The sequence below is a fragment of the Scyliorhinus canicula genome, chromosome 6 (genome assembly GCF_902713615.1).
Source record: "Scyliorhinus canicula chromosome 6, sScyCan1.1, whole genome shotgun sequence".
Lineage (NCBI taxonomy): Eukaryota > Metazoa > Chordata > Chondrichthyes > Carcharhiniformes > Scyliorhinidae > Scyliorhinus > Scyliorhinus canicula.
The window spans coordinates 30,479,340-30,505,681 of record NC_052151.1 but is presented as its reverse complement, the minus strand read 5'-3'; the positions used below and the strand labels follow the sequence as shown (position 1 = coordinate 30,505,681).

Below are 26,342 nucleotides of genomic sequence, written 5' to 3'. Positions count from 1 at the left end.
GGAGTACTGAGTGCAATTGTGGTCTTCTTATCTGAGGAAGGATGTTCTTGCTATAGAGGGAGAGCTGCAAAGGTTTACCAGACTGATTCCTTGGATGGCAGGACTGATGTATGAGGGCAGATAGGTATTTTTAATAAATGTATTTTATTACAAACATGTATCAAAACAGGTTACAGCGAATAAACACCCCGGGAAACTTTCTTCCCAACAATCAACTATACAGTCTGTACAGATTTTTCCCCTTTTTCACCCTCCCCCCACCCCTCTCAAACACGGTCACAATCATCCCCCACCTTTCCTGAAACCCTCCTTAAGAGCCCCTTAACTCATACTTTATTTTCTCTAATCGCAGGAAATCGTACAGGTCACCCAATCAAGCCGCTATCCCCGGTGGCAATGCCGACCGCCACTCCAGCAAAATTCGCTGCCGTGCAATCAGAGAGACGAAGGCCACGACCTCGGCCTTCCTCCTCTCCTTGAGCTCCGGCTTCTCGGAGACCCCAAATATCGCCACCAAATGATCCGGGTCCACCTCCTCCTCCACTATCCTGGCTAAGACAGCGAACACTCCCGCCCAGAATCTTGCGCAACGCCAAAACATGTGCGTGTGATTCTGTGGGGAGGAGGGAGGCTGATTTTGTGGCCTTCGCCTCTCTGATTACACGGCGGCGAATTTTGCTGGAGTGGTGGTCGCATCGCCACCGGGGGTAGCGGCATGGTTGGTTGACCTGTACAACTTCCTGCGATTAGAGAAGATAAAGTATGAGTTCAGGAGCTCAGCAGGGGGGGGATTGTTGAGAAAGGGGGGGGGGGGGTGTTGGAAAAGATGGCAGATGTTTGTGACCGTGTTTGACGAGCTGTTCTTCGCAGGAGTTTGGGGAGGGTGAAAAAGCGGGGGAAATCTGTACAGACTGTATAGCTGATTGTTGAGAAAGGAAGTGTGTTTCCTGGTTTGTTTATTTGCTGTAACCTGCTTTGATACATGTTTGTAATAAAATACATGAAAAAAAAAACATTGTGGGGTGGATTCTCTGTTTGGGAGACTATGCTCTCCCGTCGGTGAAGAAATGCATCCATTTCCAATCGCCCTGGGAGAGCAAATTGGGATGCAATTCCGTATCCCTTGCCATACAAATATATGCATGGTGTGGAACACGAGCGATTCCAGAGGGAAGACTGTCATAGGGCCTCCATTTTCAGCAGGCAGCCTGATAGCAAAGACCCGTGTCCGTCCACACCCCCCTCGCACTGCAAATCAGCCCAAACCCACATCCCCCCCCACCGAAAAAGCCCCCCACCCCCAGATTGCCTGGTTGTCCCCCTCCTTCCCCCAATTACTGGGGTGCCCCGGCCAGCAACCGCCCCCCCCCCCCCCCCCCCAACCGCCCTCCGCCGCAGGAGCCCTGAATGAGGGATACATCCCCAGGAAACCTGTAATAGGGAGACAAACATTGACCACATCAAAGAGAGTATCAAAATATTCCAGCCACTAAGAGCATTCCAATCGCTCAAGTGTGTGATTTCAATATACTTACCTCTCTCTAATGTGGTCAATGTTTGTAAACATTGGGGGTTTCCCACTTAAGAGTCACTGATCCATGAAGGGAGATGGGAGATGAATGAATCAAGGCTGCAGCTGGTTTGTGGAAGCTGTCAATCACAGCCCACTACGAGAAAGTTCTGAATGTCTTGCAGCTAATGGATCTGCTAATGGGGGGGGGGGGGGGGGGGGGGGGGGGGGGGTGGGGGAGCATCGCATCCCGATTGGGGGAGGGGGTGTGTCGGAAAATCACCTCCCGATTGTTGGGGGGCTGGAGCATCGCATCCCGATGGGGGTGGGGGGGTCGGAAATCACATCCCGATTGTTGGGGGGTCGAAGCAACGCATCCCGATGGGGGTGTGGGGGGTTGGAGCATCGAATCCCAATTGGGGTGGGGGGGGGGGTCGGAAAATCACATCCCGATTGTTGGGGGGTCAGAGCATCGCATCCCGATTGGGGGAGGGTGGGATCGGAAAATCACATCCCGATTGTTGGGGGGTCCGAGCATCGTATCCCGATTGGGGGAGTGAGTGGGGGGGGGGGGGGGGGGGGGGGGGGGGGGGGGAAGAGGGGTCAGAGCATTGCATCCCGATTGGGGGGGGGGGGGGGGAAATCGGAGTATCACATCCCGATTGGGGGTGGGGGGGTCAGAGCATCACATCCCGATTTTGGGGGCGGGGGTTGGTACCTGCCAATGCCGATCCCGATTATCTGTTGCATGTGGACCCCAAAACCCTCGTCAGCTGACGAAGAATCCAGCCCTGTATGATTTCAAGAAGGAATTCGATATAGCGTTGATATAGAATTCAATTGGGGCGAAAGGGATCAAAGGTTGAGGGGAATGTGGGAACAGGTTATTGGTTGGATGATCATGATGAACGGCGGAACAGGCCTGAAGGTCCTCCTCCTTCTCCGGTTTCCTATGTTTAGATGCCATATTGGAAATTTGTATGTTGATCTTACCAACAAAGGAAGGTCTACTTTACCTCTTTCAGTAAATGTAATTCAGGAAGAAGGCTTGGCGCCATGAGGTTTACTGGCATTTCCTCACACCATTGAGAAGCCTACATTAAAAACAAAGATACTAATCTTTCTTTGAAATATCCAATTGACAAGTTTTAAATAATAGTCATTTTTTGCCTTCATTTCAATAATAACAATCTACAATGAAATAATATTTATGCTGCACTTTTAACACAACAAATGGTCAGGGCATTATCAAATAACATTCAACACCAAAGTCAAATAGGCACTTAAAGGAGATGTCAGGGCAAAAGACCCAAAAGTTTGGTCAAAGAGATAAGTTTGAAAGAGAGTTTGAGAAGTGAAGAGGTTTATGGAGGAAATTCTCCAGCTCCATTGCCTTGGCAGCTGAAGCTTCAGCAAAAACCTTCATCCTCTGCTGGAGCCCAGACAGTGAGTGGCTCCTGGAAGAACACAGCGAAAATGAAAATCCCGACCACCGGGCTTGTGGAGAACCTGGCCGGCGAGAACGGCAGAGGCACTGTCAACATTGACCCTAAGCTAGTGTCCTCACAAGAGGCTGCCTCCATCCGGTCCCACGCTGTCCCCTCCTCCACTACCCACTTCCTTACCATGGCTATACCTGCTGCCCAGTTGTTTGGCAAGGCCAGCCCAAGCCCCCAACATCCCCTTCAGCAGCACCTTCATTATCCGGGGGGATTTCCCTGTCCAAACAAACTCCAAAATCAGGACGTTAACTTTCCTTAAAAAAAAAGGCCTTTGGGATAAAAATCAGAAGATTCTGAAAAATGAATAGGTGCCTCAGAAGCACCATAATTTTCACGGTTTGCACCCACCCCGCCAACGATAGCGGGAGCAGGTCCCATCTCTTAAAATCCCCCATCATCCGCTCTACCAACTGCGCCAGGTTCAATTTGTGCAAATGTTGCCACCCTCGCGCCACCTGAATGTCCAAGTATCTAAGGTTCATCCCCACCACTTTGAACGGCAGCTCGCTCAGCCTCCCCTCCCCTTGCTTGAATTGGGAGAACCTCACTCTTCCCCATGTTTAATTTATATCCGGAAACCGGCCAAACTCATGATCCCCCTAATGCTATCCAACGGGTCCAAAATATAGAGTAACAGATCGTCCACGTTTAGCGAAACTCTATGCTCCACCCACCCCTGCACTATCCCTTTCCAACTCCTCAACGCTTTCAGTGCCATTCCCAATGGCTCTATTGCCAGGGCAAAAAGCAACGGGGACAGTGACCATCCCTGCCTTATCTCATGATGCAATCCAGAATACCCTGAGCTCACCCGATTCGTCCTCACACTTGCTACCGGTGCCCTATGTAGCAACTGGGCCCAATCCACCAACCCCTGCTCAAACCATCCCAGTACTTCCCACAGATATTCCCATTCTACCCGATCAAAGGTTTTCGTCGCATGCATAGCGACCGTCACCTCCACCTCCTGTCCCACCGGAGGCATCACAATCACATTTAGCAAGCGGCTAGCGTTCGCCGACAGATGCCTCCCCGTCACAAATCCCGTCTGGTCCGCCCCCATCACCCCTGGTACACAGTCCTCGATCTGCAAGGCCAATATCTTTACCAGCAGTTTGCCGTCCACATTTAGCAGTGAGATCGGGCAATAAGACCCACACTGTTCCGGTCCTTATCCTTCAGAATTAAGCATATCAAAACCTGTGATAACGTAAGGGGAAACCTTGCCAACACTCTAAACCGCACATTTACCCATCAGCAACATTTCCAGCACACTGGCGCCAAGGTCAAGACGAGAGTACATCTCATATGGAAACTGGTGGGGAGCACTTTGGGCAGCAGTTTGTGTGCACATATTCACCCGCCCAGGTCTACCCAACAGAAGACAGAATACTGCGGCTTAACATGGCCTGGGAGCCACCACACAGAAGTGGTAGATGGAGCCATGAGGATTATTTTGGGGATAGTGAGACCAATACAGCTTGAATGGTTTCTTGTGCAAGCATGTTTTCAGCCCACTGATGTCTGCAGGGAAAATATCCTCAAAGAACCCCACCAGCTGGCAGCTAACGAAGCACTCCCATTGTCACGGGACGTCAAACAAACCCCAAGACACATCTGAATCCTGTAGACCCGACTAGAATATACTTCACAATCGACAAACAGTTGGCACCTCCTGCAGTCACCAACCACAGCCTGGTTGACTCTAGTGGTGAAGCACCAGGTTTGAACCTTCCACCGATAGTCTGGACAGTCCTCAGGTGCTTGAGGATGGGTCAGGAAAGCTGTGGCCGTTTGCTCCACAAACAAAATATTTTTTTGTTTTTAATAATATTTTATTAAGATATTTGAAATTTTTTATAACCGTAACAAAAACAATGACATCAACATGGTAAAATAAACATTTCCCCCCCAGCCCAATCTTCACACACCTCAACCACACAACAACAATCCCCCCCCCCCCCCCCCACCGCCCTGGAATACTGCATCTGCTGACATTTTTAATTTTCCCCGAGAAAGTCGACAAACAGCTGCCACCTCCGGGTGAACCCTAACATTGACCCTCTTAAGGCGAACTTTATTTTATCGAGACTGAGAAACCCAGCCATGTCACAAATCCAGGTCTCTACACTCGGGGGCTTCGAGCCCCTCCAGATTAACAAGATCCATCTCTGGGCTACCAGGGAGGCAAAGGCCAAGACGTCAGCCTCTTTCGCCCCCTGAACTCCTGGATCTTCCGACACTCCAAAGATCGCTACCTCCGGACTCGGCACCACCCGTGTTTTTAGCACCGTGGATATTGCCTGAGCAAAATCCTGCCAAAACCCTCTGAGCTTCGGGCATGCCCAAAACATGTGGACATGGTTTGCTGGGCTTCCCGCGCACCTTGCACACCTATCCTCTACCCCGAAAAACCTGCTCATCCTGGCCACTGTCATTTGTGCCCAGTGGACTACCTTAAATTGTATCAGGCTAAGCCTGGCACATGATGAGGAGGCATCCGCCCATAGGTCCGCCTCTATCTCTCCTCCTAGCCCGACCACAAGCGAAATATGAGGAACAACACAAATTGTGACCATGGTCACTAAGTCAGACTGTCGCCCACATACTGGACTTCTGCCCAGAGACACCAAATTTTTGTGGCAGCACACTCATTCACACTGTGTCAGCCAAAGCCATTGATTTGATTTGATTTGATTTCTTGTAACATGCACCGAAGTACAGTGAAAAGTATTTTTCTGCACCTAAGAGAACGTATACAGTAAACAAAAACGAATAATCGACAAAAGTACATTGACACATGGTACATAAACAAGGATTGGTTATAGTGCTGAACAAGGGGACAAACAAAGCAAATGCATGAGCAAGAGCAGCATAGGGCATTGTGAATAGTATTCTTACAGGGAACAGATCAGTCCGAGGGGGAGTCGTTGAGGAGTCTAGTAGTTGTGGGGAAGAAGCTGTGCCTATGTCTGGATGTGCGGGTCTTCAGACTTCTGCACCTTCTGCCTGATGGAAGTGTCTGGAAGAAGGCAATGCCTGAGTGGTAGGGGTTTCGGACAATGCTGTCTGGCTTTCTGAGGCAGCGGGAGGTGTAGACAGAATCAATGTGAGGGTGGCAAGCTTGTGTGATGCGTTGGGCTGAGTTCACCACACTCTGCAGTTTCTTGCGATCTTGGACAGAGCAGTTGCCATACCATGCTGTGAAGCAGCCAGTTAGGGTGCTCTCTTTCGCACATCTGTAGAAGTTTGTGAGAGTCGATGCAGACATGCCGAATTTCTTTAGCTTCCGTAGGAAGTGGAGACGTTGTTGGGTTTTCTTGACTGTTGCATCAACGCGTGTGGACCAGGACAGACTGTTGGTGATGATGACCCCCAGGAACTTAAAGCTATCGACCATCTCCACTTCGGGGCCATTGATGCAGACAGGGGGGGTGGGGGGGGGGGGGGGGGGGGGGGGGTCGTGCTACGCTTCCGAAAGTCGATGATCAATTCCTTTGGTCTTTCCAACATTTAGAGAGAGGTTGTTTTCGGTACACCATGCAACCATGTGATTTATCTCTCTTCTGTCGTCTGATTTGTCGTTGTTTGAGAGACGACCCACCACAGTCGTATGATCCACAAAATGACAGACTGAGTTGGAGTTAAATCTTGCCACAGTCGTGTGTGTGTGTACAGGGAGTACAATAGAGGACTGAGCACACATCCGTGCAGGGCCCCGGTGTTGAGGCCTATTGTGGAGGAGGTGCTGTTGCCTATCCTGACAGATTGCGGTCTGTTGGTGAGGAAGTCAGGGATCCAACTGCACAGGGAGGGTCAAGTCCACGGTTGCAGAGTTTGGTTATTAGTCTTGTTGAGATAATGGTGTTGAAGGCGGAGCTATTATCTATGAACAGCACTCTCACGTAGGTGTCCTTGTTGTCGAGGTGTCCGAGTGTTGTTTGTAGAGCCAGGGAGATAGCATATGCTGTGGACCGGTTGCGGTGATAGGCGAACTGCAGTGGACTGTTCAATCTGACATCAAACGATAACTGCTTCCCCAGCCAAATGAATCATAAAAAGCCACATCAATCATGGTAAAGAAATTAAAATTGGGGATACGCAAAATGGCAGAATTGGATTAGCGCAGATATCGGAGGGTTGTCGTACTGGAGGAGATTAGAGAGATAGTGAGGGGAAAAGCCACAGAGGAACCTAAAAACAAGTCCTGTGTCAGTGTTGAAATTTATTTAACCACCAGGATGGTATCAGCAACTTTGCTTCATCATGGGGAAGATAATTCAAAATTTGCAACTTCACTTCATGCTGAAATGTGAGCATAAATCCATCGCTGGACACTAACAGGAAAACAAGACAATATCCTTATACTGTAGTTCACATTTCAAATAGTGTAGTTCTGCATTCTTACTAGCATTCGAAATAGGAGCAGAAGTTGGCCATTCGACCCCCGAGCCTGCTCTGTCATTCAATAAGGTCATAGACGATCTGTTTGCATTCCAAATCCCACATTCCCATCTAGCCCCAAAATCTTTGATTCCCTTGCCCAACAAGAATTTAGCTCCCTCTACCTTAAATAATCAATGACGCCGCCTCCATTGCCTTCTAAGGCAGAGCGTTCCAAAAGCGTACAAGCGTCTGTGTGAAAAATATTTTTCTCATCGGTGTCCTAAAAGTGTGACCCCCTCATTTTAAACAAGTGCCCCCTTGTTCTGGTCTCACCCATAAGAGGAGACACCCTTCCCATGTTCGCCTTGTCAAAACTGTTCAGGAATTTACATTCTTCAATTAAGTCACCCCTCATTATTCTCAACTTCAATGGAAACAAACACAGTCTGTCCAACCTTGCCTTATGACAACCCGCTCATTCTAGGCATGAATCAGTAAACCTCCTCTGAAATGCTTCCAACCGCACTTACATCTTCCCTGAAATAAGGAGACAAAATCTGTGCACAGTATTCGAAATGTATCTCACCAATGCCCTATATAAGTGAAGCATAACATATTTTTATGTTCAATTCCTCTCAGATAGCATTCCATTAGCCTTCTTAATTACTTGCCGCACCTGCATAGTGACTCAAGCACTTGAAACCTAGATCCCTCTGCACCTCAGAATTTTGCAGTCGTTCGATATTTAAGTAATACTTCGCATTTTTATTCTTCATGCCAAAGTGAACTTCTAATTTTCCCACATGAAACTGCATCTGTCAGATTTTTACCCACTCACTCCATCTATATCCGTCTTCAGCTAGTTGGGCACAGAGCTAAATGGCTGGCTTTGAAAGCAGACCAAGGCAGGTCAGCAGCACGGTTCAATTCCCGTACCAGCCTCCCCGAACAGGCAACGGAATGTGGCGACTAGGGGCGTTTCACAGTAACTTAATTTGAAGCCTACTTGTGACAATAAGCGATTTTCATTTCATTTGTTTCATTTCAACCATACATCCTCTTCACAACCATACTTTCCTACTTATTTTTGTTTCATCTTTAGTGACCATGCCTTCCCTCCCCTCATCCTAAGCACTGATATAAATTGTAAAAAGTAGCGGCCTCAGAATCGACCCCCACGGACTCCACTCGTCACATCCTGCCAATCATAAAAAGACCTATTTATGAATGTTCTGCTTTCTGCCAGCCAGCCAGCCAGCCAATCTTCCATTCAACGGCACAGTTGTTAGTAATGCTGCCTCACAGCCCCCGGGATCCAGGTTCGATTCCGCTCTCGGGTCACTGTCAGTGTGGAGTTTGCATGTTGTTCCCGTTGGTTTCCTCTGGGTGCTCCGGTTTCCTCCCACAGTCCAAAGATGTGCAGGTTAGATGGATCTGTTATGATAAAACTGCCCCTTCGTGTTCAAAAGGTGAGGTGGGGGTGTGCTCTTTAGGAGGGTTGGTGCAGACTCGATGGGCTGAATGGCCTCCTTATGCACTGTAGGGCTTCTATGCTGCAATGCCACCCCCTATGCCATGAGCTATAATCGTTGGTGTACAATATCAAATGTATTCTGGAAATCTAAGTACAGTACATGCATGTAATCCTCAAAGAACCAATTTATTGGCACACAGGAGCTCCCAGAGGACCTTTCAGGATCATTGGAACTGAGATGGGAGTAGGGGTGGTGGGAGGAGACCTTCTGCTCGTCTGTTAAGGACCTGAGTGGCACAACATTGTCAAAAGCATCCCAAGCTACCATTCTTTGGTGCTTAAATTTGACAGGTTTAGATTTTAAGTTGGCCAATAGGATTTCATTTTAAAGGTAAGCAATCTCATTATCACTAACTCCCAAAATGAAGGCCTCTGGAAAGACATCCATTGCATGAAAATCTAGTTCCTGGAAACGTCTTTCTCCCTTCAAGCAAGTGCAAGTGAATATTGGCTTCATGAGTTTTCAGGTCTCCTTGATGAAATGAAATGAAATGAAAATCGCTTATTGGCACGAGTCAGCTTCAATTAAGTTACTATGAAAAGCCCCTAGTCCCCACATTCCGTCGCCTGTTCGGGGAGGCTGGTAGGGGAATTGAATTGTGCTGCTGGCCTGCCTTGGTCTGCTTTAAAAGCCAGCGATTTAGCCCAGTGTGCTAAACCAGCCCCACATCAAGATGTGATGTCACATCTTGTGATCTTGTGTTGAAGATACGTACCTAAATTCCACGTGTGCTAAATCCATTGCATTTCCCTCATCTACCACGTCTGTTGCCTCCTCAAAGAATTCGATCATGTTGGCCAAACATAATCGTTTGAAACCCGTTGAAAACTGTGCTGGCTAAACCGAACGATTTTCTCTTTTCTCGTGATGCATGGTGATTTCAGCCTTGAAGACTTTAAAATATTCCCTGCCACGGATGCCAAGTTAATTGGCCTGTACTTATCTGGATTAGTTTTGTCTCCCTTTTAAAGAGTGAGCACTGCATTGGCCACTTGCCAGCTCTCCACCACACATTCAGAATCAAAGGAGCTCCGAAATACTTTCCAAGGCCTCTGTAATTTCCTCCCCTCGTCTCACTCAGGATTCTAGGATGTATTCAGTCAGACCCTGGCACATTGCCCTTCTCTTAGTTTAACTAACTTGCCTAAAAAGTCCCTTCTGTCCATCATAATATCGCTCATTTCAACCACTACAGGACGCACCTCCTCCCGAATATCCTCCTCAGTAAAGACCAATGTGAAGTACTCAGCAAATATCTCTCACATCGACAAAGAAAATGTTCGCACCTTACGATGAAAGCGCATTTTATTTTAATTGCAAGAGCAGATTGAGGACTGATCTTACAAAAGCTTCAATTACAACGTAAAACCCTTCAGAACTGTTCATCTCTATTTGGGTAAGAGTAGTTGTTCTGCTCTTTATATTGTCACATGATTGTTCACGTGGCATTTTACAGTTCCACAGTACGCGAGAAAGTCTAAAAACTGTAAGTTTAAAATGAAGTGGGGACTGGATAGCGCAATGGATTAAAGTACATTGTCCTTTCACCTCTGGGCCCAGGGTTTCAAAACAGGACTGAGAGGAGGAATTTCTACACAGAGGGGGTTCTGAATCCTTGGAAATGTCTACCTCAGAGGGCTGTTGGTGCTCCATCATTATATTTACAGCCAAGATAGATAGGTTTCTCAGAGAATCAAGGGATTTGAGAGGAGGCTGGAAAATGGAGTTGAGCAGAAGCCTTGATCAGACCGAGAGCCAGAGCAGTTTCGAGACGCACAAAGGTCTGCTTCTGCTCTCTATTCTCAGCTTATATTTTTCAAATTTAGAGTACCTAATTAAGCCGCAATTTAGCGTGCCCAGTTCACCTACCCTGCACAGGCCATGCAGACACATGGAGAATGTGCAAACTCCACACGGACAGTGACCCGGGGGTGGGATCAAACCCAGGTCCTCGGCGGCGTGAGGCAGCCGTGCTAACCGCTGCGCCGGCGTGCCACCTCTTTATTTCTTATGTTCTAACATTCTAATTCAGTCAAACTTTCTCCTCTGTTGACCAGATGATTTCTTTTTTTTTAAAAACAATTTTAATGAGGCATTTTTTGGCATTACAAACCAGTGTATAAAGAACAGTAAACATAGCGCAAACACCGACACCCCCCTCCAAGACCTGCCTATTTAACCCCCCTATTCTACGCTACCCCCCCCCCCCCCCCCCTCCCCCCCCCCCCCCCCCCCCCCCCCCCCTGCGCTGACGATTAATTCTCTGCAAAGAAGTCGATGAATGGTTGCCACCTCCAGGCGAACCCTAACACAGACCCTCTCAAGGCAAACTTAATCTTCTCCAGGCCGAGACAGCCAGCTTTGTCGCATGTCGCTTAACCAGGCCTCCGACTTCGGGGGCTTTGAGTCGCTACAAGCTAATAACATCCGTCTCCGGCCTACCAGGGAGGCAAAGGCCAGAACATCTGCCTCTTTCTCCTCCTGGACTCTCGGTTCTTCCGACACCGCAAAAATCACCACTTCTGGACTCATTGCCACCCTTGTTTTCAATACTCTGGACATGACCCCTGCCAATATCCCCGAACTTTTGGACTGGCCCAGAACATGTGGACATGGTTCGCTGGTCCTCCCGCACATTTTAAACACCTGCCCTCCACCCCAAAGAAACTACTCATCCGGGCCACTGTCATGTGGGCCCGGTGTACCACCTTGCATTGGATCAAGCTGAGCCTTGCGCGTGTAGCGGTCGCGTGACTCTGCTCAACGCGTCCGCCCATATGCCGTCCTCCATCTCTCCCCTAAGCTCCTCCTCCCACTTACGCTTCAGCTCCTCGGTCTGCGTCTCCTCCGACCAGAATGAATTCTCAACTCAGTTTTAAAATGGACATGAGGGCAGATTACACAATCTGACGAGTTGGCAATTTGGGGAATGAAGGTTCACTCAACTGATCCCTGGGATGAAGGGGTTATCTTATGAGGAAAGGTTAAGCATATTGAGCCTGTACTCATTGGAGTTTAGCAGAATGAGAGGTGATCTGAAACATGCAAGACCCTGAGGGGAACTGACAGAGTAGATGTTGAGCGGATGTTCCCCCTTGTGAGGAGTCTAGAAATATGGGACACCGTTGAAAAATTAGGGGTCTCCCATTTAACACGGAGATAAGGAAAATAATTTTTCTCTGAGAGAGTCCTTAGTCTGTGGAATTCGCTTCCTCATTGAATAAGCTCCAGGTTGAGTTAGATAGATCTCTGACTGACCAGGGAGTCAAGGGACATGGAGGTGGTTTGTGTGTGGGGGTTACAAATAGGAAAGTGGCATTGAGGCCAGAATCAGATCTGCCATGTTCCTATTGAATAGTACAGAAGGTTGGAGGGGCTAAATGGCCAACTCCTAATTATTGTGTTCTTGTGTTGGATGAGGAAAAGCTATGATGGCTAAACAGCTGTAGGAGTGTTCCTTTTGAGGTCAAGATACATTGTGTACCATAACATGGGCAGCACGGTAGCATTGTGGTAAGCACGGTAGCATTGTGGTAAGCACGGTAGCATTGTGGGGGCAGCACGGTAGCATTGTGGATAGCACAATTCCTTCACAGCTCCAGGGTCCCAGGTTCGATTCCCGGCTTGGGTCACTGTCTGTGCGGCGTCTGCACATCCTCCCCGTGTTTGCGTGGGTTTCCTCCGGGTGCTCCGGTTTCCTCCCACAGTCCAAAGATGTGCAGGTGAGGTGGATTGGCCATGCTAAATTGCCCTTAGTGTCCAAAATTGCCCTTAGTGTTGGGTGGGGTTACTGGGTTATGGGGGATAGGGTGGATGTGTTGACCTTGGGTAGGGTGCTCTTTCCAAGAGACGGTGCAGAGTCGATGGGCCTAATGGCCTCCTTCTGCACCGTAAATTCTATGACAATCTATGATAATAACTACTCTCCTTGTAGTCAACACAGGTCCCTGACCGGACAACGCTGGATGATAATATTGGGCACAGAAGTAAGAGAATACCAATTTCCACCAGAACTGACATCCCTTATCTGGATGAACACAACAAAGTGTCTTCAAAACATGAACATAAAAAGAACATGATTACTATCAGGGGTCCCTGGAAACAATAAAAACCTCTGGTTGATTTTCTTTCTCCTAACTTAAATTTAATTTGCCGCTTGTCGCACAGAACTTCAGTTTTGCTGACAATAGACACGCTGTCAAGGTTTTTTTGCCTTGCACTCATCAGGACACATTTGTAAGAATACCAGATTTGAAACGGAACAACAATTTCTACTACACGAGAATAGGGTGCTGATCAGTTGGCAAGTGGACTCTGATTGCTGGAGGCATTGTTGTGGCGATCACACTAGGGAACAATGAACTGCCCTGCTTTTGCTTAAATTCAAACCAGGCAGATTAACTCTGATTAGTCAAGCCATTGCCATGGGCATGGAGTAGAGATTTTTTGTTCAGTTGAAAAAGGCACAATATGTGGCCATGCTCTTCCTGTTTGCATAGGGCAGGTTCCCTGTGCGCAAATATATATAGCTTCGAGCACAAAGGCTAGAAGTTTAAACATGGGCATAATGGGCTGGTTTAGCACAGTGGGCTGAACAGCTGGCTTGTAATGCAGAACAAGACCAGCAGTGCAGGTTCAATTCCCGTACCGGCCTCCCCGAACAGGCGCCGAAATGTGGCGACTAGGGGCTTTTCACAGTAACTTCATTGAAGCCTATGTGTGTCAATAAGCGATTATTATTATTATTATTATGAGGCTAGATGTCAGGTGGTAGTTTCCATGCCACAGAATAGTGGATAATGGGCATCTAGAACAGGCTGCTGCTCATGCAGTGAACCGTGAGTTTCTTAAAGCAAGGTTTTTGGCCGGGGAGACGATCACCTTTTGTTACCGAGGTAGGAACAGCGCAACATTAATCAGGATCAAATTGGGGTTTCACGGTATTGCTTGGGCAGGGGGAGCCCCGTCATAAAAGATTTTTGATAACCTTCTTTCCCCCCCAATTGGCCTGGGTTTTTAATCTGGTGAAATTGCATCAGGTGAGGAATATATATCATGACGAACAAGACCGTGCAATGTGTGGGACAGGCCGGATTGCCAAGTAGCAAGTCTTTTCTTATCCATCGTTGTTCGCGTGAAATGCATGTGGACAGATCAGTCGCCAGCAGCTGGCACTGTTCAGATTTACCCAGGAAATTCACCAAGTACAAGCCAGTTTTCTCATCTTCCCTTTCACAGCAGCTTCACAGAGGAAGCTGTGAAAAGGCAATTTCGGGGAAACCAGGGTGCGAAGATTTCAATACCGATCTCAGCCAGCAGCCCAACACTCTTGTGCATTGTGGCTACTCAGTTGGCACTTTTTAATGTAACACTTGATAGTGTCGAGATATTGGCGTTTGCAAAGGACTGCAATATGAAAGAATTTCAGAAGTCTAGAAATAAGCCAATTTATTTTTTATTCATTCAAGGGGTGTGGGCAGAGCTGGCTGGGCCATTTCGGAGGGCATTTAAGAGTCACCCACAGTGGATCTGGAGTCACATGTACATGTACCAGACCAGATGAGGACCACATATTTCCTTCCTTAAAGTGAAGTGGGTTTTTACACCAATCAACAATGGTTTCATACCATCATTATACATTTAATTCCAGATATTAATTGAATTCAAATTTCACTATCTGCCCCGGTGAGATTCGAACGCAGGTCCCGAGAGCATTACACTGGGTCTCTCTGGATTACTAGCCCAGTGATAATACTACTATGCCACTGCATTCCCAATGAGTTACTCTCTTTGTCCTGGAGAAGAAAACCTCTGCCTTCACTGCAGCTCAGAGTCACAACAATTAGTGGCACTGAAATAATAAACAACATAAAGCTAGCAAATACAGCACACACCTCTGTCAAAACGGTGTACAGGACACAGCAGTCAGCTAAACCCGTGATCCCCAAGAGATGAGATTACACATCTGTGGAGCTGCTGTGCTAATGGAAAATGAGAGAACTTCCCTCAAGTGTTTCTCTCCACCTGCTGGTAAATCAACCACTGACTAATACGCGTGGCACTTGTGGAGCTCTCAATGGCCGGCAATAGAAATCACTGCTTAGCCTCATTAGTAGACGCTGCGACAACGAATGAACGGGCATCGTGCGACAATCACCAGGCAGGAATGTTCCCTTCCAGTCGGGGAACACTTCAGCAGTCAAGGGCATTCAGCCTCTGATCTCCGGGTAAGCGTTCTCCAAGGCGGCCTTCAGGACGCGCGGCAACGCAGAATCGCCGAGCAGAAACTTATAGCTAAGTTCCGCACACATGAGTGCGGACTCAAGCGGGACCTGGGATTCATGTCCCATTACATTCATCCCCCACCATCTGGCCTGGACTTGCAAAATCCTACCAACTGTCCTGGCTTGAGACAATTCACACCTCTTTAACCTGGGATCACCCCCTATCTCTGGATCTGTAATGATTTGATTACCCGCAAATGCTCACATTCCAAACATTGTCTGGCATCTCTGACTTTGTCTATACAAATGTTTCTGGAACATACCTCTCCATTCACCTGAAGAAGGAGCAGTGCTCCGAAAGCTCGTGTTTGAAACAAACCTGTTGGACTTTAACCTGGTGTTGTAAGACTTCTTACTGTGCTCACCCCAGTCCAACGCCGGCATGTCCACATCATAGCAACATTAGGGCTAATGTTACACCATTGTGGCCAGGCACTAATTTTGGTGGAAAATGTTTTGCAAGCCAATTACACAAGTAAATGTGCATCACGTGTATTTTTACTTAACAAAGGTCTACCATCATTAAGAGCAATTTGTTGTAGTCTTTCTTTTTTCCAGGAATTCTAGGATACATTTATCAGGCAATCAATCTTAATTTTAATAGATTCCTCCACAGGGGACAGACACATTTGCCCAGCATATGCGATCTGTACCTTGACTGATTGTTCATTCTTACGAGACGCATCAGACTGCAATGAGATACTGCTTGAACTTTGCCATGCCATATCCTGTCAGCTTACTTTCTTCTAATACCCTGGAACTAATATTCTAATCGATCGAGTTGACCAAAATGACAGCTCCATGCTGATCATGGTTAAAGTTGTTTTGACACAGAAGGAGAGGCCATTTGGTCCATCATATCCACGAGGTCTCACTGTAGAGTAATGCAGTCAAGAGAGGGAGAGAGATTGCCAGTGCTGGCTCAATGGGCTGAATGGCCTCCTTCTGCACTGTTAAGATTCTGAAATCCAATCCTGTGTTGCAATCTCCGTAGGCACAAAGAGATTCAGACTTCCAGTTATTACCTCAAAGAATGACCAAACAAAATTCTACATTTAAAAACTTTTACTGCAACAAATGACTAAAAACACAAATAACTAAACACCTTTTTTTGTAGGCAACATACTTTAACTACAGAAAGTGATATCTCTTATATACTTATCTTATATACTTTCCATGGAATTACAGTCTTGTTAGAAAACAGCCCACAGATATTTCCATCCTCAGTTCGTCTTCTGTATCCTTATTTCACCGAATAGCAACTTTCCGGGACCATCGCCAGACACATTCATCAGTTTTGTAGAGTTTGTTAAATCCGCCACTAGCAATAAAGGCTATTCTGATGATTCTTCTTCTGGGTGAAACTCCCAGAATCCTTAGATAGTTGTAGAATGCAACTCTTCGACGAGAGATCATCACTCTCTCTCCCACATCTGGCTGTGCTAGCTCGTAATGTCAAGCTGTCTTTTCACTCTGCTGATAACTCAGAGCCTCTGCTGTCTGTCTGTGATAGTGAGTGATTTGTAGGGAAACCTACAATTGATCTCAAAAATGGCTCCCTCTGCACTCTTCTATCTGGTAATGTGAAGCGCATTCAGGGAGAACTGCGAATTAGCTATCCTTGGCCACGACCCCCTGTAACCTCGACAGTTTAGAGAACAACTCTTGCAACCAATACGAACAGCAACTTTCTGGGATTTTGGTAGGGTCAGTTTAGTCTTGGTAAACTCAGACGGCTGTTCAAGTGTAAATACCTTGCACCTTCTTAGAAAAGCAACAAAATCTTCCTTTGATCGCTAACAATCAAACCACCCAGGTTTCCTGACAGACTGCAGAACAGGCCACATGATGCTCCTTAATTTACCCCAAATTTAAAGCTACAGTCCCAAAATATCATCTTATAAACCTCATGATTACAACTCTTGCCAATTAAGGCCTCAGTCTATTCTCGATCATCAGCAAAATGATGGAAGCTCTACCTGCTCATGGACGTGTAGTTTGGGTTCCGACAACGCCACTCAGCTCCTGACCTCATCACAGCATTGGTCCAAACATGGAGGAAAGAGTCGAACTCAAGACGCAAAATGACACTGACCTTGACATCAAGGCAACATTTGACCAAATGTGGCATCAGAGTCCGAGCAAACTTAAGTCAATAGGGATTGGATGTCAATTCTCTACTGACTGGAGTCATACCTAGCACAAAGGAATGTGGTTGCAGTTACTGGATGCCAATAATCACCGCCCCAGAACATTGTTGCAGGAGTTTCTCAGTGTCATAACCAAGGTCAAACATTCTTCAATGACCTTCTACGGTTAGAAGGGGCAGACGTTCACTGATGCGAAGTGTTCAGTGCTCTTTGTGACTCCTCAGATACTGAAGCAGTCCATGTCTATTGGCAGAAAGGCCTGGACACCATACAGGCTTGAGTTGATATGTGGCAGGCAACATTTGTGCCACAAGAGTGCCAGGCAATGACTATTTCCAACAAGAGAGAATCTAACCATCGGCCCTTGAGATTCAATGGCGTTGTCATTGTTGACCCCTCACCATCAACATCCTGGGGTTAACATTGACCAAAACTGAGCTGATCAGCCATGTGAATATTGTGGCAAGTCGGAGGCTGGGAATTCTGGGATGAGGAATTCACCTCCCAAGGCCTGCCCATCATCTTCGAGGCATAACTGGGCAGTGTGGTGGAATATTCTTCACTTGTCTGAATTTGTGGCACCAACAGCAATAAAGAAGCAAACACCATCCAGCAGAAATCACCTGGCTTGATCAACACCCCCTCCTTCATAGCTCTAGGGTCCCAAGTTCGATTTCTGGCTTGGGCCACTGTCTGTGCGGAGTCTGCACATTCTCCCCGCGTTTGCGTGGGTTTCTTCCGGGTGCTCCGGTTTCCTCCCACAGTCCAAAGATGTGCAGGTTAGGTGGATTAGCCATGCTAAATTTCCCTTAGTCTCCAAAAAAAAAGTTAGGTGGGATTACTGGGATAGGGTGGGGGTGTAGGCTTAGGTAGGATGCTCTTTCCAAAGGCCGGTGCAGGCGCGATGGGCTGAATGGCCTCCTTCTGCACTGTAGATTCTATGATCTATGAAGTTAATTACCCTGATCCCACCTTCTTCCCTTACCTGCTGTGTAAGCAGCTCAAATTGGTTACTTGTACCATTCAGCTCTCAGTCAGAAGGTATTGGAACAAGCCCCTGTTGCAGCAACTGAGCACATATTCCAGGTTGACACTTCCAAAGAAGCGCATCCTTTGTAAGAGATCCTAAATTGATTGTCTGTTCAACTCGACATTAAAGTTTGAACGACACTTCAAGACTCATCTTTGTTTTCAAATCAATCCATGGCCTTGTCCCCACCCCCTCCACCCCATGTGATCTCTGCCTTCCTCTAATTCTGGCCGTTGCACCTCCTTGATTTTAATTGTTCCATCATTTGTCATAGTGCCAGCTTCAAGCGCTTATCTATTCTAATCCCATTTTCCAGCACTTGGTCTGCAGCCTTCTATGCTATGATGGTTCAAGTGCTCATCTAAATGCTTCTTAAATGTTGTGAGGGCTTCTGCCTCTACCACCCTTTCAGGCAGTGAGGTCCATATTCCCACCACCCTCTGGGTGAAAAAGCTTTTCCTCAAACCCGCTCTAAATGTCCTGCTCCTTTCCTTTGATATGCCCCCTGGTTGTTGACTCCTCAACCAAAAAAAAAAGTTTCTTATCTACCTATCAATACCCTTCATAATTCAGTACACATCAATCAGGTCTCCCCCTCGGGCTTTGCTGCTCTCAGGAGAACAACTCCAGCCTTTCTTCATAGCTGAAACGCTCCAGCCCAGGCAACATCCTGGTGATCCTCCTCTGCACCTTCTCTAGTGCAATCACATTCTTCCTATCGTGTGGCGACCAGAACTGCACACAGTACTCTAGCTGTGGCCTGACGAGTGTTATATACAACTCCATCATAACCTCCCTGCACTTATATTTTAAGCCTCAGCTAACAAAGGCAAGTATCCCATATGCCTCTCTTTTTTCTTTAGAAAATATTTTATTGAGGCATTTATAATTTTAACATTTTAAACAAAGAGATCCAACACACACAAAACGCCACAAGACCCTGCCCCTGCCCATCCGCCATCTCCGCGTGCATTGCCAGCTCCTCACCCGACTCAGTCAACTGGTTCGCTTTTTTCCGGGCACCTCTGGTCCGCCGCTCCATAAACCAGGGGTCACTCTCTTCTGTTCTCACTTCTACACCTTTTTCCTCCAAAATTCCTGCTACAAACCGGGGTAAAGGCCACAAAAAGACCACCATGAGTGGGAGCTACCAAGTATGTGACAACTCACTCCATGGCCACCACCGGAAGTCCCCATATGCCTTATTAACCACCTGATCTATTTATCCTGCTGCCTTTAGGGATTTATGGGCATGTTGTAGCCATCTGGGATGGCCACTTACAAAGAAATATGGACATTTGCAAAGACTCAAGGGAAATATGCCCAATACAAGATTCAGGCAGGCTCAGAGCCTAAATATATATTTGTAAGCAGAGAACCAGACAGTACCAAACCCCCAGCCGATTTGCATTCTAATGACCCATTTCCCTAAGGCAAAGGACTGGTACTCAGTAATCAGATACAATTCAAGACATATCGGCACCACTTCCTTTACTCAGGAAGCATAAACAGCAAGGTCAATGACCGCTTAGGACACGCCCAGCCATCAAGGCACCCGCCCCTTTATTGGCTCAGATCGAAGGCAGTGATTGAAGTCTGCCGAATGATTGGGTCCAAACCTAAGGACCGCCCAAAAGAGCGCACCCCACCCCCCCTCCCCCACCCCCAACCGATAAAGAGAGACACTGCCATGTGTTCGATCTCTTTTGGACCTGGTGCTCCGACAACGTCTATCTCCAACTGTAGCACCACGACCAGAAGCAAGTCCAAGTTCAACGCTCGCTACCAGACGGATGAGCCTAGCTGAACAGCAGTTACTTCTCCAGACCCAGCAGATCCAGATTCGAACAAAGGCCACTGTTCCTCTGACCTAAGCCGGGTGCCTGAAGTTAAGTACAGGTTGTCATAGTAGTGTTTATGTTGCATGTATAAGTTAATCTTGTGTGTAAATAAAGTATTATTGAACTTGAACTAACTAACTGATATCCGGTTGAACCTTGTGGTGGTATCATTTGATACCTGGCGACTCTGATAGCAATATAATATCAATATCTAGACAAAGAAGGGCAACCTTATTTACTGCCATATTTATAGTGAGTAAATATAACAACAGTTATTAGCGACTCTGGTGGGATAGTATTCCACTCATCAAAATCGGCACCAGTTATTGGCGACCTCTGACGGGACTCGACGCAGAAGTGATCTTGTCACTCCGAGAGAACTCACAAAACGTTTGAATTAGAAACCCAATTGGAAAAGTGAAAATAACCACAAGTGTAATACCAGTTGATCAAACCGCCAAGATTCGGAAGTGTGTAGTAATTTGCATGTGTACTAACAGGGATATAAGGTAAACTCGTTAGATTTTGTTGCGTAAAACTATCCGGAGTATTGTGAACCGGAAAATAGCCTAGGCCATACACGCTGTTCGAATCGCCGCCCTATTCCCCCCTGTCCCAAATTTAGGTAGGAAAAGAAAGAACAGAAGAAATGGCAGCAAAGGCAATGGAACGCCTTATGAACCCACAGGAACCCGAGGTCTCAGCAACCAACAGAGCAGAGCAGTGTCCTATATGGGAAAAGGAATTGAGGAAATACTTAAAGGGGAAAGGATGGCCCCTTTGGTCTGAGTTTTGTGCGAATGAAGAGTTAGGTCCTGGTACTATAGGACAAACTTGGTGGGACAACCCAACCGAGATACACAAGAAGAATTTAAGGAAGGTTCGTAAGCCGATGGCAATCGTGTCCTGTCTGGCACAATTGCGAGACACAGAGGAGGTCGTGAGGACGCTCCGCAGACAGCTTGTAGAGAAAGAGGAGAAGAGTGAGGGAAACGTTAGCAAGTATGAAAAGGTTAATGAGCAACTCCGAGAACAGCTAGCAGCAAAAGGCAAGGAGATGGCTGATGTCAAACGGGCACACCAATCTTTTCTAGTTCACCTCAGCAGCTTTCAGACACAATATAAGGCCTACCAAGACAAGCAACGCACAGTTATGGTAAGGGAAGAAACGGAACACCAAGTAGAGCAATTAAAGAAGCAATACGAGGACTTAAAGGCAGCCCTACGAGCACGCCACAATTCCACAAGGAACAAAGGCAGAGTTCAGTAGACCACGCCAAATGCAGGCAGCAAATTTCACGGTTACAGTCACTGCTCTCAGTGCAAAATGGTTTCAGAGACACCTTTGGACCAAATTTAGACCAGGAAGATGGTCCCGATTGGCAGGAACTTTATGAAACTGCCCATCGATACGTAAACGGAACAGAGATTCAGAATAGAGCCCCCCAGGCCCCGAAAAGGAAAGTATCCGCACCACCGACTGCACAGGCAGCACCCAGCCCTATGAGTCCAGTCACCACGCAGCGCAGAGTACCGACAGAAGACCAACCCGATTTTGTGTGCACCACCCCATTATCCATCACACAATTGAGAGATGCCTGCGCCAAAATTCAACCTTTCTAACCCACATCAGACGCACACCATTTCTTTGAGCGAGTAAGACAACAGACAGTTACGTACGGTCTGAACGAATCGGAGGAAGTGAAACTTATAGTAATGAGCCTTAACCCATCTGTTAGTTCAGCCCTTCCCGACCCACAAAATGTAGGAGGAGGTAGCCTCCAGGATATGAAGACAGCTATCCTAGATGCAATTGGCTATAATAGAGGAAATCCTGTAGAAGGACAACCGATGTAGGCAGAAGAAAGGAGAGCATTCAACAGCATTTGCTGGACGCCTCTGGATACACTTCACAGCAGTATTTGGAGATTTAGCCCGCGTTCATTTAACTGCAGACAATACGGCCAAATGGACCCGTATTTTAGTCTCCCACGCCACAGGTGCAGGATAAAAAGCATGTGCAAATTATGACCCCTCAGACGCCACACACAATAAAGTGTGGGTTCTGAAGAGACTCTCTAGAGCTTGGGAACAATCCCTGCATAAAACGGCAGAGCAGGAGAAGGTAGAAGCAAACATGAAACCAGTAAGGACACATCAGAACCCCACATGGGTAAACGAGAGTAGACATGACGGACAGCACCACAGAGCACAGGGATGCTATAATTGCGGACAAAAGGGACATTACGCCCACGAATGCAATGCCCCCCTGAACCAGCAACACCACCAACAGCCCAAAGTCCCCACCCAGGGAACCATACCCAAGGGAACAATGCACCAGAGTGCCTGCTCCGCCTTACATGCCCCAGGGGTCATGTTACAACTGTGGGCAGCCAGGACACTTCGCCCGAGATTGCAGGAGACCCCCACCACCAGCTAGACTAGCCCCCAGATATGATAGAGAACACCCCCCACAGCAGCTACAAGGTCCCAGCTGCCCCATGCAAACTGTGAGCGCTTTCCCGCCACTTCTCATGGCAGGGACACCTCAGCAATGCCACTTCATTTTTGTTTCTCTCCTCCTTCCTCTCTTCTTCGGTCACACTACACCGACTCCATATGCTAGTTACACCCAGACCAAATGTGATTGCGGCTAACAAATATATAAAAGTGGCCGCCCCGAAATTCGGCTGGTAAAGATATGCCTCAACCTCCCATGGTTGTGATTTACGAAAGTCTGGACGGAGAAATTGTCCCCCCATTCAACACATCGACCACAAGCGGCGAGATTCCTTCCACTTTAACAGAATGTTTTTTTTTGGATGTCTTGTCTCCAAAATGGTTGGTTTTTTAAAAAAGTGAGGGAGTCACATATGGTAACAATTCTAATGGGAAATTGATATTAAAGGAGAAACAGACAGACAAACGAGATAGTAAACAAGAAGGTAATAACAGATATTATGCTTGTACCGCCAGGAATATACGAACATACGAAGACACAGAGAAAACAAAGACAGGATGAAGACAGACCTGATGACCTACATCATGATCATCGTTGGAGCACTACAGTTGCGCGCGTTAACAGCCCCTGTATCCCACACCACAAAGACCCTAAACATGACCACATAATATGAGACCCCGAGCCCAGACACCACACCACACAGAGATAGCCACTGATACACCCACATGGTGCGAAAACATCATAAAATGGTATTCCCTCTGATACACGGTAGAAGCCCCATTAATTATTGCAATACTCTGCAGTGTCGTTCAGACACTTAGACTTCGGAAATGGCGAAGGAGAGCCTCCCGCTCCCCAATACATACACTCAGAGCCCCTTTTCTCGGACTTCAACAGACCCCACACTCTTTTTGATTGTCGCGCGATGTCTGTTCATTCGTTGCCGCAGGGGCTTCATGGTCTCGCCAAGGTCTCTGCAGGAAAGGATGTCCCGAAGCGTGGTACATTGGCGAGACCATGCAGACGCTGAGACAACGAATGAACGGACATCGCGCGACAATCACCAGGCAGGAATGTTCCCTTCCAGTTGGGGAACATCAGCAGTCAAGGGCATTCAGCCTCTGATCTCCGGGTAAGCGTTCATCCAAGGCGGCCTTCAGGACGCACGACAACGCAGAATCGCTGAGCAGAAACTTATAGCCAAGTTCCGCACACATGAGTGCGGCCTCAACCGGGACCTGGGATTCATGTCGCATTACATTCATCCCCCACCATCTGGCCTGGGCTTGGGAAATCCTACCAACTGTCCTGGCTTGAGACAATTCACACCTCTTTAACCTGGGATTACCCCCTATCTCTGGATCTGTAAAAACTTAATTACCTGCAAATGCTCACATTCTAAGCATTGTCTGGCATCTTGAATTTGTCTATATATATGTTTCTGGAACATACCTCTTCATTAACCTGAGGAAGGAGCAGTGCTCAGAAAGCTAGTGTTTGAAACAAACCTGTTGGACTTTAACCAGGTGTTGTAAGACTTCTTACTATCCCAATTAATATTGGGGAAGTTCAAATCCCCAAATATTATTATCCTATTGTTTTTACGCTTCTCTGAGATTAACCCACATATTGCTTTTCTACCTCTCACTGACTGTTTGAGGGCCTATAGTACACTCCCAGCAACTTGATTGCTCCCTTTCTGTTTTTAAGTTCTATCCGTGTGGACTCATTTGAGGAGCCTGCAAAAATATCATCCCTTCTCATTGCAGTAATTGACTTCTTGATCAATATTGAAAGACCACCTTCTCTTTTACAGCCACCCGCTTGCCAGTCGTCCTTCCCTCAACCATGTCTCTGTGATTATGCTCCCATGCATTAACCAACGCCCTCAGTTCATCGGCTTACCCGCAAGACTCCCTGCATTAAAATAAATGCCATCCAACCATGCCATACTCCCTTATGCCAAGCTCTGGAATTCTCTCTCCAAAGCTTTGCGTCTCTCTACCCCACTCTTCACCTTTAAGATACTTGTTAAAAAGCTATCGCTTTGACCAAGCTTTTCGAGTTGGCCTAATGTCCCGTGAGCTGTGGTGTCACGTTTTCTGACTGCGCCGCTGTGAAGAATGTTGCGATGTTTCACTGCATTAAACGTGCTGCAAAATGCAAGTTGCCACTGGAAGAAATTTACGTGATCACATTGCCGTGGCAGCATTCATTCCTCAACCAACACCATCAAGAAAAGATGACCTGCTCTTTCAGGGATCCTGTGGTTTCTGTCCCCATCGCTATGATGTAAGGGCCAAGCTCAGCCACGATTGTGTTGAATGGCAGACCAAGGTTGACAGACTATGTGGGTTACCCCTTTCTCTTGCGTTCATTGTCCTTTCAACTCTAGACTTAAATGGCTCATCATGAGTTCAGGTGAAAGTAGGTTTAAGACAAATAGCCATCAGGGGCTGGAGATGCCCTCGTGTTGGGAATAACCGCCTCAGTAAAGTATCACTGAACAGTTTATTTGTTTATTTTTCCAGTTTCTGTTACAAATGGCCTGCAGGAACTCGAGATGACACTGATCACCTGGGGCAAGATCCTTCAACGCCCATCATATGTCAATGGCCAATGGATGTCAAATGAAACATGCCCATGGTTTGGATAATTGCTGCTGTAATTTTTGCTCTGTCTCCTTGGATCTTTTCAATTGACTGCGAGATCGGGGGAAAACTAAACAAATTCAACAGAAATCTTCATATCCATTACCACACAAATTTGGATTGCCCACGAATGGAAGCACCCTCTCAACATTTAGCTGATTGAATCGCTTCATAATTTTTCAAGGCCTCTATCAGGTCATCTCTCGACTTTCTCTTTTCCAGAGATGGTGAGCCAATAAAATAATCCTGTGAACCAGACATCGGCATGCTAAAAGGAGTACACATTGACAAAGGGCGTGGGAACAGGCCACCTCCTTTGCTTGCTTATATTGTGGATCACCATAGTGTTGGCTCACTAAACACAACCCATTCTGCCATGGTACTGTGGCTCTGGAATTTTCCTCCCTCAAGGGAGGTCTGTGCATGTCTCTGAAGGAGGAGTCTCACACGAGAACAATGTAGATGGGAACCATATCCTGAAAGGAGATGTGAATTACGCGTTCCCACAGCAAGGGCTGGGATTACAGTCATGTTTATTTAAAGGTTAGAACTTCCTTTGTTAGAATTCAAAAGAACTCCCAATAGTCCTCCGAGGTATTGATGCATTCCATTCCAGTTGTCTCCAAGTGGGTATAGTTCGAAGGATATAGCTGTTAACCAGGACAGATATGGTTTCAGTGAAGGCGTGTGGCTCATCTTTGCTCAGGAATCCATTCTAGCAGAGAATCCGGTGTTACCGGATCATTAGATTTGGGTGGCGGGAAGAAACCTTGCTTTGCTGTTTGTGCCAGCTGATATCGTTCAGTGTTTTGGCAATATAACTGAAATTATATTTTTTCTTGAGATGTGGACACCACTGACAAGGCCAGCAACTGTTACCCATCTCCAACTGTGCTTGAACTGAGTGGCGTGCTGGGCTATTTCAGAGGGCAGCTAAGAGTCAACCACATTGCTGTGGGTCTGGAGTCACATGATGGCCAGACTGCGTAAGG

The 26,342-nt window shown here is 47.1% G+C and overlaps 1 protein-coding gene across 1 annotated transcript in view; it reads right to left on the bottom strand.

Moving 5' to 3' along the window:
• Positions 1–26,342, bottom strand: part of anapc1 (anaphase promoting complex subunit 1) — a 309,365-nt gene that overhangs the window by 59,601 nt on the left and 223,422 nt on the right. Inside the window, exon 41 of the mRNA XM_038799110.1 lies at positions 2,527–2,604. Coding sequence (XP_038655038.1) covers positions 2,527–2,604 — 78 coding nt within the window. The remainder of the gene's footprint in view (positions 1–2,526; positions 2,605–26,342) is intronic.